This window comes from Felis catus, chromosome C1 (genome assembly GCF_018350175.1).
Source record: "Felis catus isolate Fca126 chromosome C1, F.catus_Fca126_mat1.0, whole genome shotgun sequence".
In the NCBI taxonomy this organism is placed as follows: Eukaryota; Metazoa; Chordata; class Mammalia; order Carnivora; family Felidae; genus Felis; species Felis catus.
The window spans coordinates 54,831,674-54,850,225 of NC_058375.1; the positions used below are offsets into that span (position 1 = coordinate 54,831,674).

Here is an 18,552-nt window from a genome sequence, read left to right on the forward strand (position 1 = left end):
GGCCAGCACAAACCATTCTAATTGTCCTCTACCTTATTAGAATGTAAAAGATAGCCCTGTCTGCTCCTTGAAGGCCAGGTCTGCCTTTCTTAGTTTATACAGAGCCCAACATAAGTGGGCTCGTCATAAATGCTTTTTGATGAGAGCGATGATCGCCTTAGTCAGTGTGGTTGGGCCCTCCCTTATGGAGGAGGAAAACCACAGGTTGTTGCTAAGCAACATTTTAGGACTGGGTCAGCTTCTGACCCAGTGTGACCTCCATTTGCGTACTTCATCGAGTTAATGTGTTTTATGGTTACCTCAGGACGACTTTGTTTTTGGTGGCATTGGCCATCTGTAAGCATGAGAAGGAGGGAGGTGATATTCATCTCTCGCTTCTTCTGTAGCTTACTCCTTCCCTAAGCAATACAGGAAAGGTGAGGAGTTTGGCTTATTCTCAGCCCTGTAGCTGAGAGGCACTTCCCTGCCCTCACACTGAGCCTGAATGACAGTATATCCCAACAGGATTTTGTGGCAATGGAAGGCCAAAGAAAGAGAGGAAGGAGAAAAGTTTTTCCCTTCTGAGACTTTTATTATTGAATTTCTACCTGCTTCTATATTCTGAGCTAAGGAGCCAATATGACTAATCAAGAACCAGCCCCTCTCTGTCCAGACTGTTAACTGTTGTGGTTAACTCACATGCCTTACTTCATCTGACTATTTCTACTAGGATAGAAGTTCATTAAAAGCATTAAAAGGGGTTTCCCCCTCCCTTTTTTTTTCTGCTTTATCTTTAATGCTTTGCCTGGTATGTTTTAGATGTTCAATAAATATTTATCTAATACATGATAAAATGGTTTTGTTTGATCTAGTACAAATGTGATTGACCCTAAAATCTTCCTAAGTATTTCACAGGCCAAAGGAACCAAACTGAGGATGGGGTGTTTGAATGTTACATTTGGCTAAGTCTTATGCAGAGATATAGTTAAAGGAATCATCTGTCTATGTGCTTTTTTTTCAAGATATTTTTACAGTGCTTCAAGTTAAGTTTCCTCCTTTGCCAGAACTTAGCTGCTTAATCAGAGCATAGAATCCTGCCTTTTCCAGCTTCTAAGTCTTTAGTGTAAGTGCCTGACTTTTGAGAAGTAAAAATGAGAGGCCATGATGACCAAGCAGGTATGTCTTAAAAAAATAAATAGCTTAGAACTTACACAATTCACCTGTCATTCAAAACTGCATAGAGGTTCAGTAGCTAAAATGCACTGGCTGAGACCATTGACCCAGGGATCCCTGGTTATTGTTACTAACATATTGTATCGTGGGAAAACACACATACGCAAGCAGGGCTCCCCAGAATCTCTTTGAGGACAAAGCGGAGTGCGGTGGGCCGGGAGGCAACAATGCTAAGCTGCGTTGCCTTCAGCTAGAAAGGCTGGGTCTCCTGGGCACAGGCAGTGGCATGACAGGGGCTTGGATGCTTGAAGTGAAGCCATTGTTGGTGCAGGATGCTCATTTGAAAGGAGAATGCCTCACAGGAAAGAGAGCCAATTGCGTGTGGGGGCTGTTGCCATGGTGCTTTGCTATTGCTTTAACATGCTGTACTTGAACTTCTGGGAGTCCAAGGGTGGGGTAACAGAGAGGAGGGAGAAGAAGGGGGGTGGGATGGGCCTGGGAAGCTCACTGCATTAGGGCTCTGGTCTTAGACTTTCCTCTAGCCTGTGCTGTCTAATGCTGACACGGGAAAGGGGGCGGAGGAGGAAGCGAGGGAGGGAGGGAGAGAGAGAGATTGAGAGAGTCTACAGGAAGGGAATGACTTTCTCAACATGTCCTAGATTGCTAGAATGAAATGAAAATTAATTTAACTCCTAGATATTTCTAACATGAATTTGAAGATGTTTAACACTAAAATACCAAAACAGCATAGTCATTCATAACCCAAAAAAATTCACCGTGCCTGCAGCAAATGATAGCTTACGTTTCCTAATACATTCCAGATCCTAGATTGAAAAGGTGAAATGTGTTTAATTCATTTGTCGAATGCAATCTAATATGCATATTAGTGAGCTGATGCAGTGGAGAAAATGGCATTCTGCAAATGATTTTTTAAATGAAGTGCGTTAATTCTATTCCTGTTTGATTGTGAAAGAAGGCTGAATGCATCTGCACACACTGTTGGTGTGCAAAAAATCCTCCAAAAAGCTAGCTTTTAAAAAAGTACTTGTGTTCTGAAAGCCTAGTCTGAAGACAGCCACAGTTCTAACCTGTTCTCAGTTTTTAAAAAAATGTTTAGGAAGTAAATGAATCCAATGCACCATCACTTTGAAAACGTTAGAGTGGCTGAGTGCAGAGAGGGCGGTCTCTGCAGTGGAGAGAGGGTTAAGAACACCTAGTTGAAATGGGGGAGGGTAGGGACTTCGGATTTACTTAAATATTCATGGGGCTTCCTCCATTTTAATCTTCTCCTTTTTAAAAGATGGCTGTGTTTCCCAGTCTGGCAACCCCACAGGAAAGAAGAATTGCTCCTTCCTTGCAGAGTTCAGCTGAGCAGGACTAATCTAGAGTGGAAACCCCTTCGGCCACCAGGACTATTCATAATTCATAAGGGCTGCAAACCAGCCAGCTGAATACATTTAGACAGGCTCTTGCTCCTTCGTGCAATTCCTGATTTCATTACTCTCTCTGCCAGGAAAGAAGCAGCCAGCGTAGGCTTCTTGTAAGAATGGAGTGTGAAGATGGGCTTTGTTTGGATTAGGAAATGCCCTAAATTTTGGAGACTTTGTCTTTTATAAGCTTTGATTATTTTACCACTGAACCTGCAAGGCTTTCCCCATCCTTTCTCGGGACTGCTCTCTCAGAACAGTGAATTCTTTCCAAGGGATTTGTGGATTGTGGCGAGGAGAGCTTTCCAAAATGCCTGAGGCAAACTATTTGTTATCTGTATCTTGGGGTTACATCAAGGTGGGTTAATTTGATTCTGTTATGTGTCTTTGATAGAATGTGAAACATTTACATCTGTACGCTTTCTGTGAAGTGGCAAACATCTGTAATGATTTCATTTGTGTTGTCACTGAGCCCACTGAGGCTGCTTAGTGTAAAATAACAGCATGTTATATTACATTGTATGTAAATAGACTGTGCTGTATTTTAATTCTATTCTCTTTATGCAGCTCTATTTGTAAAGGATGCATCTTTTTTTCCTCAGTTTTCTCCTAAACTTTTTACATATATCTCCTCTCACATGGTATTTTCGAGTTAATTTCCAATAAATATATTTTAAAAGTTGTTACATTTTCAAGTGAAATTATCATGACTTCTATTAAAATCCCTTTTCCTACGTTTGCGTCTTCAAAAGAAATCAGATGTTAATTCTAACAAATCTTAAGAAAACCTCTTTTCCCTAAGGTGACGTTGGAATGATTTCACATTAAGGAGGCTTTGTACTTTGCAGAAACAGTATCATTTATTTAATAATACCTGCTCCTCCAATCTCTTGGTTCTTAGTAAAGTTGAAAATATCTGAAGTGATCATTTGCTATTTTTAAGGTGGTTAATACATTTTTCTTCTTCACACACAGTTCAAGAGAATGCTGAACCGGGAGCTGACACACCTCTCAGAGATGAGCCGATCAGGGAACCAGGTTTCTGAATACATTTCAAATACTTTCTTAGGTAAGATATTAACTGGGAAACTTGTTTCGTAATTGAGATTTTTCAGTATTAATCTCTGCAACCCATCAGTGACATCCCTGTGTGAGTCTGGAATGGGGTGAAGTTACAGAAAAAGCCATTTTCAGTAAGAACTAAGGACAACATTTAAGGTTAAAAAAAACTAGCAGAAAGATGTTACAAAGAGAAGAAAAGATTGAAAATACCCATCAAAGACAGAAGGTTATTATAGGCTAATTGTATTTCTGTGAACCTCAGGTCACCCCTTATCCACCCACCCCCTTCCATCATGGCCAAGACATCTGAAAGGTGGGGTGGGGGCGGGTGTTCAGTCATCTAAATCTGAGGGGCCACCCTATTGGCTCTTTTGACATGGTATTCTTTAAATTCTGCCTATAAGTGGGCTTTGAGCAAAAGATTTCCTCTTAGGTGGTTTGTAAGAGATGTGGTTGGAGAATAACTGTGTGGTGATTTGGCCCAGAGGAATAAGCTTTGGAAATAATTTGACTGTTGCTTTGCTGAGTTATTTCATAAAGATAAATGGGAAGAAAAGAATGTTCACATCTCTGAAAGATTTGGCTTTCTGCAAGCTGCATCCTTATCTTCCCAATCTGCTGTTTTGATCTATTGTGCTCTGTTGTCACATTGCTGGTATTTAACTCATGACACTGACAGAAAAGATTTGCATCAAAGATCCTCAACTACTGTCAGGCATCCTGTGTGATACTAGGGATTTCTGAGCTCATGTTTAAAGCCATTCTATTGTATAGTGATATAGTGACCGTATTTGGATTATTTTTTTCTTTAATAAAGATATGTGGGATAGGCGAATCTGTCCTTCAAGGTAAATGGGTAGCATCTAGATTCTGATTCTGTTGACTTTCAAATACTGCTGAATTATGCTCCTTTACCGAACTCCACTCTGCAGGGAAATGACCCATTCTTACAGCTGAACATCACACCTCCCTTCTTTTGGCATAGCTACACATCATTAAATCCATGAACATTTGCTTTGGGGCCTTATGGAAACACACACCTCTTCTGGTTTTATTTAAAAAAAAAAAAAAAAACCCAACCCAGTCCTGTTTCTCTAATGCCAGAGCAGTTTCTGCTGTCAGCCAATCAATCTCTGATCAGCCCAGTGCAGAGCTCAAGGCAGTGCTCTGCAGCGGACGGGCAGAGGCACGATTAACAAGTGCTTTTCCAACTGTTTCCAGTATGTGGGTGCCTTCGGCACCTGGTTCTCTCCAGCTGCGGTTACAGCACTTTGGTCAAGGAACAAAGGAGAAGAATTTTCATATATCCTAGCTCCAAGGAGACCTAGCATCTAACTGAACACAAAGTGCTATATACTGATCCTTTTCTTATGCATTAACCCCCTTCATTCCTTTGAAGACAGTCATCCTCCACTGTCCATTTCAAATGTGCTCTGCTCTGTGCAACACCCAATTACAGTCGTACAGGGACTGTACGTTGAGGAAAACCAATTCTCCAGGTTAATGACTATGGGAGAGAAGAAGAAAATCTTGATTAGTGCAAGAACTCATTTTTGTGCTCATAAACATTGCATTTTAAAATGCCAAAGCTGGGGTGCCTGGGTGGCTCAGTTGGTTAAGCATCCGACTTCGGCTCAAGTCATGATCTCATGGTTTGTGAGTTTGAGCCCTGTGTCGGTCTGTCTCTGTGCTGACAGCTCAGAGGCTGCAGCCTGCTTCGGATTCTGTGTCTGTGTCTCCCTCTCTCTCTGTCCCTCCCCCGCTCACGCTCTGTCTCTGTCTCCCTCTCTCTCAAAAATAAATAAACATTAAAAAAGTTAAAAAAAAAATAGAATGCCAGGGCTTATCTGTCTTCTCAGAAGAGACTCTCAGGACTGGAATACGGCGGCATGAGCCCTTTGTCATCCGAGACTGTGCAGAAGCAGCTGTCTTACACTTGTAGTCCCTTTCACCATCAGCTTGCCAAGGAAGGCAAGAATTGTTTAGCATACTAATCTTTCTTATCATCGTAGGCTATTAAGTGAGAAAGCTGATAAGATATTAAAGATGAGCTCTCAGGATCAACATTGTGTGTCCCAAGAACAGGCAAAGGTCAACTCTCTCTTGAATATTTCATTTGCCATTTGGCACATCTGTTGAGGAAAACCAATTTTTGGCTTCTCATTAGTCCAAAAAATTAAATTATCAAGAACAAGTTGTTGGGGAAGGTGTTAGAATCTCAATTCTTATAGACTCAGCCTTAGGAAGGTGTGTGTGTGTGTGTGTGTGTGTGTGTGTGCAAAGTAGACCTGATCAAACACACCAGACAGATTAAAATTTTAAATATTCTTGGGAAAATATAGGGAGAAAAAAATCAGTCATATAAACAAGGATACATTATTTGCCTCATCTTACAATGGGAGCACTGGAATAGATGGCATCCAGATCCCTTCCAACTCTACCATTCCAGGACTGTGCTACAGACTGAGTCTTTCAGTTTTGTTAAGACATACCTGGCAGTCTGGATTCTCTGTAATAGACTGTAGGCTTGCAATTTGACAATCCCGAAAAGCAAACAAACAAACCAGACTTGCTTCCAAACTGCAAATGCAAGACATGGAACTCTGAATCCTGTCTTGTGGGTGAATGTCCCTGGAGAAGAAGCATGAATGCATCTTTCTTTGTAAACTGTCAGACCCGCAAAGGACCCTCATGGCCTTGTCGTCCAATTCCCCCATTTTACTAGAGAGAAAGCGGGCTCAGAAGGGCAAAGGAACCTAGTCAAGATTACCTGGCTATTCTGTTCCTGAGCCAGAGCTAAGGCTTTGCCCTCTTGACTCCCAGACCTAAATACCCTGTCACTTCTTTAACTAGGAAAGAAGGCTGTTAGGAACTCAGACCATCACGTTTAAGGGCATTTACATAATAAGTATATTCTTTTGGAGAAAAGTCTGTAGGAATCAAGATTGTTGGACCTAAAAAATAAAATATGTTTATTAACAGTTCCCAGTAATATAAGAGGGTCTTATCAGAGCACGGCAACCATCTTAGGAAAATATGAGAAGACCTTAGCGCTTTAAGTTAAAATTAAAGAGCATTATTACAGTAAGAGTCATTGAATGTTAAAATGCATCATGTGGGAAGGAGGGGATCCCTTACTCCAGTGATCTGTGAAACTTGTGCTGTTTCCATCTAAAGGATGGTGTCTAGATGGAGGAGTTGGAAGGCAGCAAAAGTCCATTTACCAACCAGGCACTTACTGATGCTTATAGGATCATGAGCTCCAGGTTGCTTGGAGAAGTGAGAGGAAGTGAAACAGGACCTACAGGGAGGAAGCATAGGTAAAGCAAGATATCTAGATATGATATTATAATTTAGTAAATATTTTTACAAACAGAGAAAAGTCATTCTTTTAAATACCCTACTGTGTCTCAAAGAGTAGAACATGGAATTTCAACGATGCAAGGAGAAGAATTTAGAAATTTTGCATGATTAAATGCTGTGCTCTAATAAGAAAAACACCTCCAGTTATGCCATTAGCAGAGTTTTGACATGACCAATTTTTGCGTCTGTTGTTTTTTTTTTTATTTGTTTTATGCTTATCCGCTATTTCTCCACTGTATTCTAACCGTTCTGTAAGTGTAAATTCACTGTGTTTATGGCGATTCTTTAAGTCTGTGTTTCAGGTTATTTCTACATTACACCGGCTAAGCTTTTAACAGAGGAATTCAGAATAGGAATAGGGAAGCCTGTCAGTTGTCCCAGTGCCTGTACAGGGAAATACCCATTAGTGTCAAGTTGGTGCTATCTGTGAATAATGACTTTCTTCTTTATTGTAATGGTCCAGACACAGTAGTGGTTCAGCTCAATTACTGGCTGCTGCAAGGAATCTTTAGTTAACACAGGGGAAAGCTGCTGGTCCCACTAGAGCTTTTTACATCTGCAGCAGCATAGGGGAATCTAACAGTCTCTTTAATCAGACATGAGGAATGGCAAAGCACTGTCGTCGGGAAAGGCACGGGCTATTGTAGCCTTTCGTTCTAGCAAGAAGTAGTAATTATTAGGAGTGAAGTGACAGAGAGAAAAGTAATGTCAAGAATAATATGATATATAGTGGGTTTTTTGCCAGAGATTGTGAGACCAGAAAGAAATTTGTAACAGGAACCTCAGGGCCTGGGTTCCATGTATGCTATTAAGTCACTGTGTCTGGAACTGAGTAATTGCAAAATAAATATCGGTTGAATAAATTGCCCTTTGAGCTTGGGCAGATTGCTGACTTCATCTGAAAAGTGAGGGTGTGGGATTATTATTGGTTCCCAAACCTGGCTCTGATCGTCAGTGTCACTTAGGAAGCCTTTTTAAAAATACTAATTCAGTAGGACTGGGTGGGGCTCATGTTTTTCTAAAGTTCCCTGGGTGCTTCTGATGCTGAACCAGGTTGGAAACCCCTAAACCAACTGAAATGACCACTAAAATTCTTGCCTAGGCAAAAGTCATAGATGAGTCTAGGAGCTTCTGGCACCTGAAGATAATAAGGGGACACTAGGGACAGAGAATACCTCTGCTCCCGGTGTTGATGCGTCCATGGCACTGCTTCTGCCTCCCTGTGCTTGCTTTGCTTTGATGAGTTGTCCACGGGGCCCTGGAAGCAGGCAGAGGTCTCTGGGGAAAACATGTGACTATGCCATCATCTTGCAAGAGTTGAAAGCAAATAGTCTGGGTCCCAGCATGCCATCTGGAACCATGTCATTTTCAAATAGAGAAGTTGTCTTTGTCCTCATTTTTACTGTAACAAGCAGAGATGGATGCAGGACCTTGGGAAAGCTGCATTAACTCTTTCAGCCACAGGGTGTCATTTAGTTCAATGAAGTAGCTGTTGAAGCAATTTAATAAATTACTGCCTCAGTGCACACACAAGCATCCCTGTGGCCTGAAAGAATTTGTGCATTTTTTGGGAGTACTCAGGACAAAGGCCCCTGTGAAGTGAAATGGAATATTCGGTTGCTGATACTTTTAATAGCATGAAATAGAGGAAAGAACCTCTATAGGAAGGTAGATGTTTTCGTCGCTAATCCTTCCTCTGCTATTACCTTGTTGTAGCAGAATTTTTTTTTAATGATTAAATGAGGTCAGCATAAATATTTAACAAGCATAAATATTTTAATAAATCTAATGTCTGTTATAAACGAGAGGCGTTGTTTATTATTAATTAGTAGAACGAATACAAATAAAGCATGAAGTAAAACTGATATAGTTTTCCTCTAAACCCCAAATGGTGGTGTAATAAGCCAATGTTTAACGTATTTATTTGAAGATTATAAACCATTTGTTTACCTCACTTATATACTGCTCATCTACGCTGAAATGATGTCATATCCAGTTAAAGTTGTGTGGGTTTTTTAAATTAAAAAAATTAATACAAATATGATCAAATGAGCAGAACATAAAGTTTTTAGGCACCTGAGTTTGGCTGCATGAACCTTTTCTATTATACAAACATGGAAGTTATTTACTTAAAAAATTGACATGTAAATGTTGATGACCTCCCTTGAAAATATAGAAGTATAATTCTAAATTACACTACAAATAGAAGGTATGGGATTGAGTCCTGCCTCCGCCACTGCTCAATTTATTTAGCAACTCTAGGCCTCAGTTTTCTTAGCAATAAAATGGAGGAAAAAATTCTCCTATTTTCCCCATCCACCTGACGGATTGTCCTGGAGATCAAGTGAGATAATGTATGGAAGTCCTTTATAAGATGTAAAATCCATTACAGGACATTAGAAGTTATTTTGCATATGGCAGTGGGTTCTCATTGGCACACGTGGGCTGAAAACTGTTTCCCTTTGTTGCAGACAAACAGAATGATGTGGAGATTCCATCACCCACCCAGAAGGACAGAGAGAAAAAGAAAAAGCAACAGCTCATGACGCAGATAAGCGGAGTGAAAAAACTGATGCACAGTTCAAGCTTAAACAATACAAGCATCTCACGCTTTGGAGTCAACACAGAAAATGAAGATCATCTGGCCAAGGTATGCATGAGCTGGGGGTGTATGTAGTTCTCTGCTCTCCAGTAGGCGGCTGCCCAAAACTATCTACTAGAAAATAGCAGTGATCATGTTGGCTTTGTTATTAAATTGGATGATAAGAAGGCTGGTGTGGCCTCTTTGTCCACTGCTGGGCACCTAATTCAAGACCCTTTTTCTACAACAAAGGACCTTTTATTTTTTTAATTCTGAGCTGGATTTGTAAATGGAAGTTCCTCATGAATGAGAATCCTACAATACACACAGGGAGAATCCATAGGGAGGCCGCAGACAGGATTGAATTGTCCCAGAGGACCCATCTAGGACTATATGCCAAGGACTAGTTGAAGAATCTGCACTGATTGGCAGGGCCAGAGAAGAAATGAGAAAGATTGATAGCACTGACTCAGAGCCCAAACCCCACTGTGGAGGAAGGCACAGAAAGAATTCACCCGTCCCCCAGTGGGGCGCCTAAGGTGACCCCAAGCTCATCTTGGCCTTGTGACACTAGGCGATGACCTTGCTGTGAGCAAACAGACATTCAGTGAGACTTTCTGAGAGATACCATTACAGCAAGGTTGATCTCACATTGGGGCAAGCCCCTGGGGAGAGCCTGGATCCCTTATTCTGGGCAAGAATTCAGAATGGAATAAATTACTCCTTTAATCATAATCTTGGAATAATCCCACAACACAGGACTGAATAATGTTTCTCCCAGGTCTGTGTGTAGCCCAAGAGCTCTAAGATGGAATAATCCGTGGTTGGCGTTTTTCATGACCTTTTACATTAAAGTCGGGTTAACTTCTGCACATTCTAGCAGCTGACTCTCCCGTACCTGGCCCTTGGTGATAATAACCAAAGGGCAAAGCAGTTCCCCTGAGATCGTTTTTTAGCTGTTACTAATGGGCCAGTGATCAGTGAAGAGGAGAGACAGGGAAATGGAGCCAGAGGGACTTCTAGCCACTTGCAGCTACCTCTGAATACAGCTTGGTTGAGGACTGATGTGGCAAATACAGGTCAACAACTAATCTGTAAACTAGACACACACTCTCCTTTTTCTGAAAAAATATACAGAAACATGTAACTAAAATGTAGAGGGCACCCAACCTCCTAGGCCATTCTATCTTCAAATCTTCATGCAACTAGAATACTCTAAATAGACACTCTAAAGACTTAGCCAACCATTGTCCAAAAACTAAATAAAAATAATGACATATGCTGATAAAACTGTACTTATTCCTAAATTCCTCTAATTTTGATTATAGGAGCTGGAAGATCTGAACAAATGGGGCCTTAACATCTTCAATGTGGCTGGATATTCACACAATAGGCCCCTCACATGCATCATGTATGCCATATTCCAGGTAAGTAAAAAGGAGAGAGTATTGCTTATTCAATTAGATGGCTCTTAATGATTTTTTTTTCCATCCCAGTTTACTTTGACTTTTCTTCATTTTTGGACATCCACTTATTTATTTTCTAATCCATTTTACTACATAGGAAAGAGACCTCCTAAAGACATTCAAAATCTCATCTGATACATTTGTAACCTACATGATGACTTTAGAAGACCATTACCATTCTGATGTGGCGTATCATAACAGCCTACATGCTGCTGATGTAGCCCAGTCAACCCATGTTCTTCTTTCTACGCCAGCATTAGATGTGAGTAGTTGTGATCTGTTTTGCATAACTGCCCATCCTCTTTAAAATACAAGCTATCCAACATGTAATATATTTACAGAAATAATTGCACCTGCTTGAACTGGTTCTTTATTATGTATAACATCTATTAATTGGGTTACTAATAACAACAAAAGGCATTTCTACTCTGCTTCCCAATATCAGCGTAACCCTCTCTTTACATCTCTCACAACTGAAAAATTATTTAATTGTTAAGCAGTTAACAGGCTGCTTTATTTTTTATTTTATCTCCAGTATCTGATAAGTGTCCAGTTCATCATCTAGTATGTAGTATATCCCCAATATGCATGTACTGATCTGAATTGCCCACACCATCCCAAGCACTGTGAGAGATAACACAGAAATATAACATAAAATGTCCTACATTGTTCCTGTTAGGTATAAGCATCCACAGACTTATCCTCCTAAGAATTCATAAAGTCGATTCTATGAGCTTTTTGAAGAAAAAGTAACTGAATATCTAGAAGTGAGGATTTAATAATGCTGAAGCAAAGAGTACCAGTGTTCCCTTTTGCTAGACATCTTGCTAGACCGTGGCTGTGGCTCCTTTCTTCGTAGATTAATGCATTTTCATACCCCAACATTAGCAGCAATGTGCCCAGCAGGCCATGATCTTCCTTGACAAACAGCAATGGTAGTCAGATACCTCTAAACCGTGCAGGCTCACTGCAGGAGGGGACTTGCCAACTCCTGTCCAGCCCTACCTACCTTGACAGATTCGGTTTGGAAGGTGAAGAAAGATTAAACTGACTACAAGTCTATTGCTTGGGTTCCATATTTCCTGAGAAAAGAAATCCAAGAAAACTTGGGGAAGTGACATAGAGCTAAGATTGTTTTATCCCCTAAAGGAGAGAAACAGTATTATTTTTATGTTCTATATAAATTACAGGATTATAGAGTGGGCCAACACGGTTTATCAACTAGCCACTGTTATTGATAGGATACCTATTGTGAAGCCAGAAATTGACCACAGGGACCACACATGTTTAGAGAAGGAAGAGCTCAGTGGGTCTTTGAGCAATTAGTCTTCATGGAAGAGGTGGAAGCTGAGCTGGCATTTGCAGGATCAGAAGATTTAAGTAATCACAGAGGATGAGGAAAGATATTTCAGCCAGAGCAAGACCATTTAGTCAGAAGGAATATATACCTGCACAAATAGTAGGTTTAAATTATTGTGTACAAGTCAGGGCGGAGGAGGCTTCAAAACATGGCATGAAGGAGTAGAGCAGTGGGGCATTCAGTTTTACTTCTTAAAATGTTCTCAGATCTTGCCCGTAGTAAACAATTACTGGATAAGAATTGAAGGAACGGATGGAAGAATGAGTGAATATATGAAAGCATCTGATCTCACTACAAATTTAGCTTTGGGAAATAACTTATTGCCAATCTTATGAGTTTAGAATTTAGCCTTTCTTCTGTAAGTTACTGAGCCTGAAAACATGAAAGTTGTTATATGTCAGAGCAGAGCCAGTCTGACTTGCTTCTTTGACTTCTGTGTGCTTGTGTTACATAAGCACCATTCTGCCCTACCACTTATCCAAGAAACAAACATCAGACCCCATCTGAAGCATGGTGCTAAGGCCTTCCTACAGGCTTGATGTGGGTATGGGCTTCAGCCATTTTTCCTTTCACATGATGATGGATAGAATCTACATTTATTTAATGTATTGAGACATTACATAAATCAGCAGACAGTCCTTCTCCCAGCAAGAGTGAAATGCATACTTTAATATGAAGCTGAATAAGCAGGATACAGGCCAATGGGATACGGAGTTAAATGTGCTCATTTCGCTCTGCAGGCTGTCTTCACAGATTTGGAAATTCTGGCCGCCATTTTTGCAGCTGCTATCCATGATGTTGATCACCCTGGAGTCTCCAACCAGTTTCTCATCAACACAAGTGAGTTCACTACTAGAACAGTCACTTGAGATGATTGTATGATTCATTGCTTCATTTTTCCCCCTAATGTTTTCATTATGGATGACAATAAGGGTAATAATGAGGTAATCCTCCATTCCACTCAAGCCAGTCAGACCTTTCCTGGGTACTGTGTCCAGTCGGGCAACACAATTTTTGAGCTGCGTGGAGAACTTGGAAAGGGTCAGAGGGGAACCATAAAAAGTACTCAACATTTGGAAAATACAATACGTGAGGAAAGAGGAACAGATGTGGAATTATTCAGTAAGGACAAGGAAAGGCTTGGGGATAATGTGATAATGATTTTCAGTGTTATGCAGGGCTCTCACATAGAATATGGTGACCCACTAGCGTCCCTCTCTACTGAGGAAGCAGGCCCAAATATTGTGTCTGAGCATGGGAACCTCTAAACAGAAACAAAACTAAAAGGAAGCACTGGAATGCTTGGTTTGTAGTAGTGAAGATGACCCCAGTGACATTTAAGGCTGGTCCAGCCTTAGGACCTCAAGCTGTACTCAGTGCTTTTATCATGCTGAAAATACTTAGTATCCATGGCAGTGAAAATCCATGAATTTGGGGCACTTGAGTGGATTGGTCGGTTAAGTGTCCAACTCTTGATTTCAGCTCAGGTCATGATCTCACGGTTCATGAGATCGAGCCCCACGTAGGGCTCTGTGCTGACAGTGCAGTGCCTGCTTGGGATTCTCTCTCCCTCTCTCTCTGCCCCTCCCCTGCTCATGCTTGAACGTTCTCTCAAAATAAATAAATCCTAAAAAATAAAATAAAATCCATGAATTTTCTCAGCTAGCGCACTGTTTCTAAATGCTAAAAATGCAAGTACTTTTTCTTCTGAGAATATTGGTTATCTAGTTGTGGTCATAATTAACATCAAGTGTTGATGGTTTTATAGGAATGTTTGAGCTACTTACTATGTAAGAGTCTCTGTCCTACTTTATCAGAATATCTGGATAATCTAGGTGCAGGGTAGATTCCTTATTTAACCTTGTTCTTCTACTGAAAGAATATAAACTTTGGGCAACTACTTGGCTGCTGGATTGTATCAGCTGGCATAATGTGGTGTCACAAATCAAACCATATACAGGCCAGTTAGCTTCACACAGAAAAGTGGTCTTTCTGTTACAGCCACCTACAACACTAGAGCCCACAAAGCCAGTTTGCAGATCTGGGATTGATCACAGGGTGAACAGGGCAGAAATGCTAAAATGACCTCATATATCCTACCGTCCATTCTGAGACTGTAAGGCAAAGCACACAGTTAAAGCAATGGTATATGAGTGACCACATCTGCAATTAGGAACCTATTGCCATCACTTGGCTATTATTCTTTAAGAGAAAATGTTCCTTTCAGAATTTGTTGGCCATATTCTCCAATGCAGACCAGGTCTCTGCCTAATGAAAGATGTCTATGACTCTTCTGCATGAAAGGCAGGCTGGAAGCCATTTCTGAGATATAGGGCCAGAGGACAGAAAATCTGACATCAAAAGTGTTCTTAAAAACTATTAATGTTTTGTTACCATGTTTGTAGAAAGGTCCAAAAAAGCTAAATTATTTGGATAAAACAAAATTCCACACTCACATTATTAACGTCTTTGAAAACCAAAAACTCACAATTGACAGAACTGGGGAACCTACAAGAAAGTGAGATAGTTTGAAAATCCTAATGCATTTGATAAAGTTTAGTAGCATTTTCAGTTTATTCTTTTCCAAAGCAAAAAAGTGTGTGAAGACATAAAGGAAACTACAAACTGAGATAAAAATATGCCCTTACCTAATGTTGAATTCTTCATCTGGAGTGAAGAAGGAGAAAAAGAATTTTAAAATACCATGAATTTTAGTCAAAGAGAAAGCTTACGCACCAATATCTATGACAAGCATGATTTGCTTGGGAACGGGCTACTACCTTTTAGAGGAGGAAACTGTGTCTCTGATTTTTGACATGTGAATCTTGGTTCCTAACATTTGGAGAGAACTAAATCTGATTTCACACTGAAGTAATGCCAACATTGGAATTATACCCCTTTGTTCTTAAGTCATCCTTTTTCCTTGTTTATTAGATTCAGAACTTGCTTTGATGTATAATGATGAATCTGTGTTGGAAAACCATCACCTTGCCGTGGGTTTCAAACTGCTGCAAGAAGAACACTGTGATATCTTCCAGAATCTCACCAAGAAGCAACGCCAGACACTCAGGAAAATGGTTATCGACATGGTAAGACTTCCTTTCTACATCCCTCACTTACTTTTCCCTGCCAAGGACAAGAAACTCCATTCTCTTCAATGAACTGAGTTTATTGAGAGTTTCATTTTATTTCTACCCTAGGTGTTAGCAACTGATATGTCCAAACATATGAGCCTGCTGGCAGACCTGAAAACAATGGTGGAAACAAAGAAAGTTACAAGTTCAGGTGTTCTTCTCCTGGACAACTACACGGATCGTATACAGGTATTTGATGAAAGCCTTTGATTTAACACAAAGCCAAACCAAACTAAATTAAACAATTAAAAAATAAAACCAAACGTCAGTTCAGTTAGTCGCATATCTGGTTATTATTGCAACTTGGACTTACTTTAAGAACAAGGAAAATGGACATTCAAGCGTATCCTCTAATTTATGAAGAAAAACATAACGCTATTTATTGAATTTCTTAGTTCTAAAAATAAATGGCAAAATTCATTTGTAATAGGGGATACGTGACTGCTGGGCCCAAAAGCTCGTGTTTGGATAGAAATCCCATTGACTTGAAGATTGTTAGGTCTGTTTTGATTATACAAACTGCCATCAGCTGGTCTCTTTCCACAAGTGGAAAATATGAAGACATCTACTTTTGAGTAATTCTTCGCATTTTTTCCAAACTGGGGAAGGGAAATGATGGCAGCATTTGACCTCTAATGTCCCTTCCAGTTTTTACATTCAGTGACTATCAGTCTGAGAAGACACACATTTTCCCTTTCGGGATTCCTGTGATGGTAAATAACCAAGTCTGGCCAGCACCATTGTAGGACTGCTTTTTTGGTGTACTCACCACAATTATAAGGCAACTACAGTGTTCTTGGGTTGGGTACCAAGTGTATTAGTACAAGAGGAACGAGATGTTCTGGTAGTATTTACACCTGATTTTCTGGGATTTCTAAAACTTGATGATTTCAGGTCCTTCGCAACATGGTACACTGTGCAGACCTAAGCAACCCCACCAAGTCCTTGGAATTATATCGGCAGTGGACAGACCGCATCATGGAGGAGTTCTTCCAGCAGGGAGACAAAGAGCGGGAGAGGGGAATGGAGATTAGCCCAATGTGTGATAAGCACACAGCTTCTGTGGAAAAATCCCAGGTATCTAATATGCAATTTTCGAAGTTTCTGTGAGCTCTGCAGATTGTAGAACTGGAAGGTTCTATCAAATTCCTGAAGCTATAAGGAAGCAACTACCCATTTAGTTCCATTTTACTCGTGACTCATTTGCCTTCTCCATTATACTCAGTCTCACAGGGTGGAAACAAAGCAGTCCTCAGAAACCCGTCAAAGTGTGGTCTGTGTATCCTCAAGCAGTTTAGGGAGTTGTCTATGACCTGAACTCAGAGCTACTCAGAGCTACTACCTCCCCACACCCATCTCTCCAGATTTCTCTTACCCCTATCCTTATCCAAGAGCTCTACCCTTCATCCTTGCTTCCCCCACCCTGGGTCTGCTGCCCCTCCATAATCAAGTGCACTGCCAAGTGTGGATTTCATTCCACACACCTCTTCCACCTCACAGTCAATGCCCTGTCCTGTGTCCCCTTCCAAGGTTGCTTCTCCACATCTGAGAACATGTTGACATCTTCTGATCGTGTCTAGAGCTACAGATTTCCTATGTGCTGAGGACTAGGGACAATATGCTGGAGTCTAGAGGATGCAGAAATGCCTCAGACACCTCTAGCTGCAGAGTATATAGCACTAGAAGTATCGATATCCCCACAAAGGCTTCAGGACCTGCTGAAATGTTGTGTTTTTCAGAGCAACAAATGACCTGAGCAAGGTAGTCATGATTGAGAATAGGTCTATAGGCTATTCAAGGTCTTTATCACAAAAACATTAGGAGGGCTTTTTGTTAGTGTGTATCCTCTTTCTCCACTATCTGCCACCCCCCAATTTACACATACTTGTAATATCGATGCAGAGTTCCCTTGTAATTATTATTTTGCTGTTTCTTAAAGAAACCCAGTCAAATGAGTTTAATATCTGTGAACGTGCTCTAAAAGGCTAATATACTCTAAAAATGCACGGTAATATTAACTTATCAGGGCCAATTCAAATCCCCTAAAGCCTTAATTAGAATAATGAATTAATTAACTAGAATAATGCCTGTTTATTATCAACAGTGGTGTTTTATATTTTTATGGTGTTCTATGTGATTTTCTACACATTTCCCCCTACGTGGTCCTATTTGAACCTCCAAACAGCTTTGTGAGATAGAGCAGCTATTTTCCCAGTGTATCAGGTGGAGAAGCTGTCCCCTGGCTCATTTCACCAGCTCTTTAGTGACCCAGCTACCCTCCACCCAGAGCTCTTTAGTCTCCATCACTGTAGACAAGTCTCCCTGTTGCCATGACATCAAGGCCCACTCTGGTGTTTCCCGCAGATGAGCTCTAGCAAGCATTGTCTGAGTAGTCTGGCAATAAAGCCCTTGACTAGGTGCTCTTAGGATTTGTAGAGCTCTCTCTGACCCAGGGCCTAGGAAATAAGTGGCTAGAAGCTAGCTTTCAAAAAAAGTGCCAATCATTTAGCAGAAGCAAAACAAATGAAGAAAGGAAATGACCGTACTGCATTTAGCTGATTCCATTTTCTCCATTGCCTTGAGCTTATTTTTTCAGGTCCCTGGAAAACACCTTGAAAATAGTCTCTAAAATTCATTAAATACAAATAATGAAGTAAAAGGGAGGAAAAGGGAGTGAGTGGAAGCAAGAGAAATAACTGAATCATCTGCACACAAGTTCACGTAACTAATGCAGATCAGAGATGTCCCAACTTTGGTGTGAGTTATGTTAAGATTAGGGAAGCACCAGGGAGAAGGAGGAGATAGATAGGTCGATAGATAGATGATAATGATAGATAGGTAGGTAGGTAGATAGATAGATAGATAGATAAAAGTTGATAGATATAAATAATAGGTACATATAGATACAAAAGAGTCACATAGGAACTTTGATCTATGAGATGATTTGCCAAAAAACAGAATGCTGTTAAAGGAAAGGTTTCCAGTAGTGTGGAAAGATAGCTATATC

General features: G+C 40.5%; 1 protein-coding gene across 5 annotated transcripts in view; it reads left to right on the forward strand.

The window, feature by feature from the left end:
- The window catches only part of PDE4B (phosphodiesterase 4B), a 536,152-nt gene that overhangs the window by 514,245 nt on the left and 3,355 nt on the right, over window positions 1-18,552 (forward strand). For 4 of the 5 annotated variants that reach the window (XM_045035976.1, XM_023258788.2, XM_045035977.1 and 1 more), the window contains 8 exons: window positions 3,555-3,648; window positions 9,476-9,654; window positions 10,914-11,012; window positions 11,149-11,313; window positions 13,152-13,251; window positions 15,346-15,500; window positions 15,612-15,734; window positions 16,440-16,622. In XM_045035976.1, the coding sequence (XP_044891911.1) occupies window positions 3,555-3,648; window positions 9,476-9,654; window positions 10,914-11,012; window positions 11,149-11,313; window positions 13,152-13,251; window positions 15,346-15,500; window positions 15,612-15,734; window positions 16,440-16,622 (1,098 nt within the window). Of the gene's footprint in view, window positions 1-1,792; window positions 2,938-3,554; window positions 3,649-9,475; window positions 9,655-10,913; window positions 11,013-11,148; window positions 11,314-13,151; window positions 13,252-15,345; window positions 15,501-15,611; window positions 15,735-16,439; window positions 16,623-18,552 lie in introns of those variants that run through there. The other variant, XM_045035979.1, reaches the window with a different exon arrangement.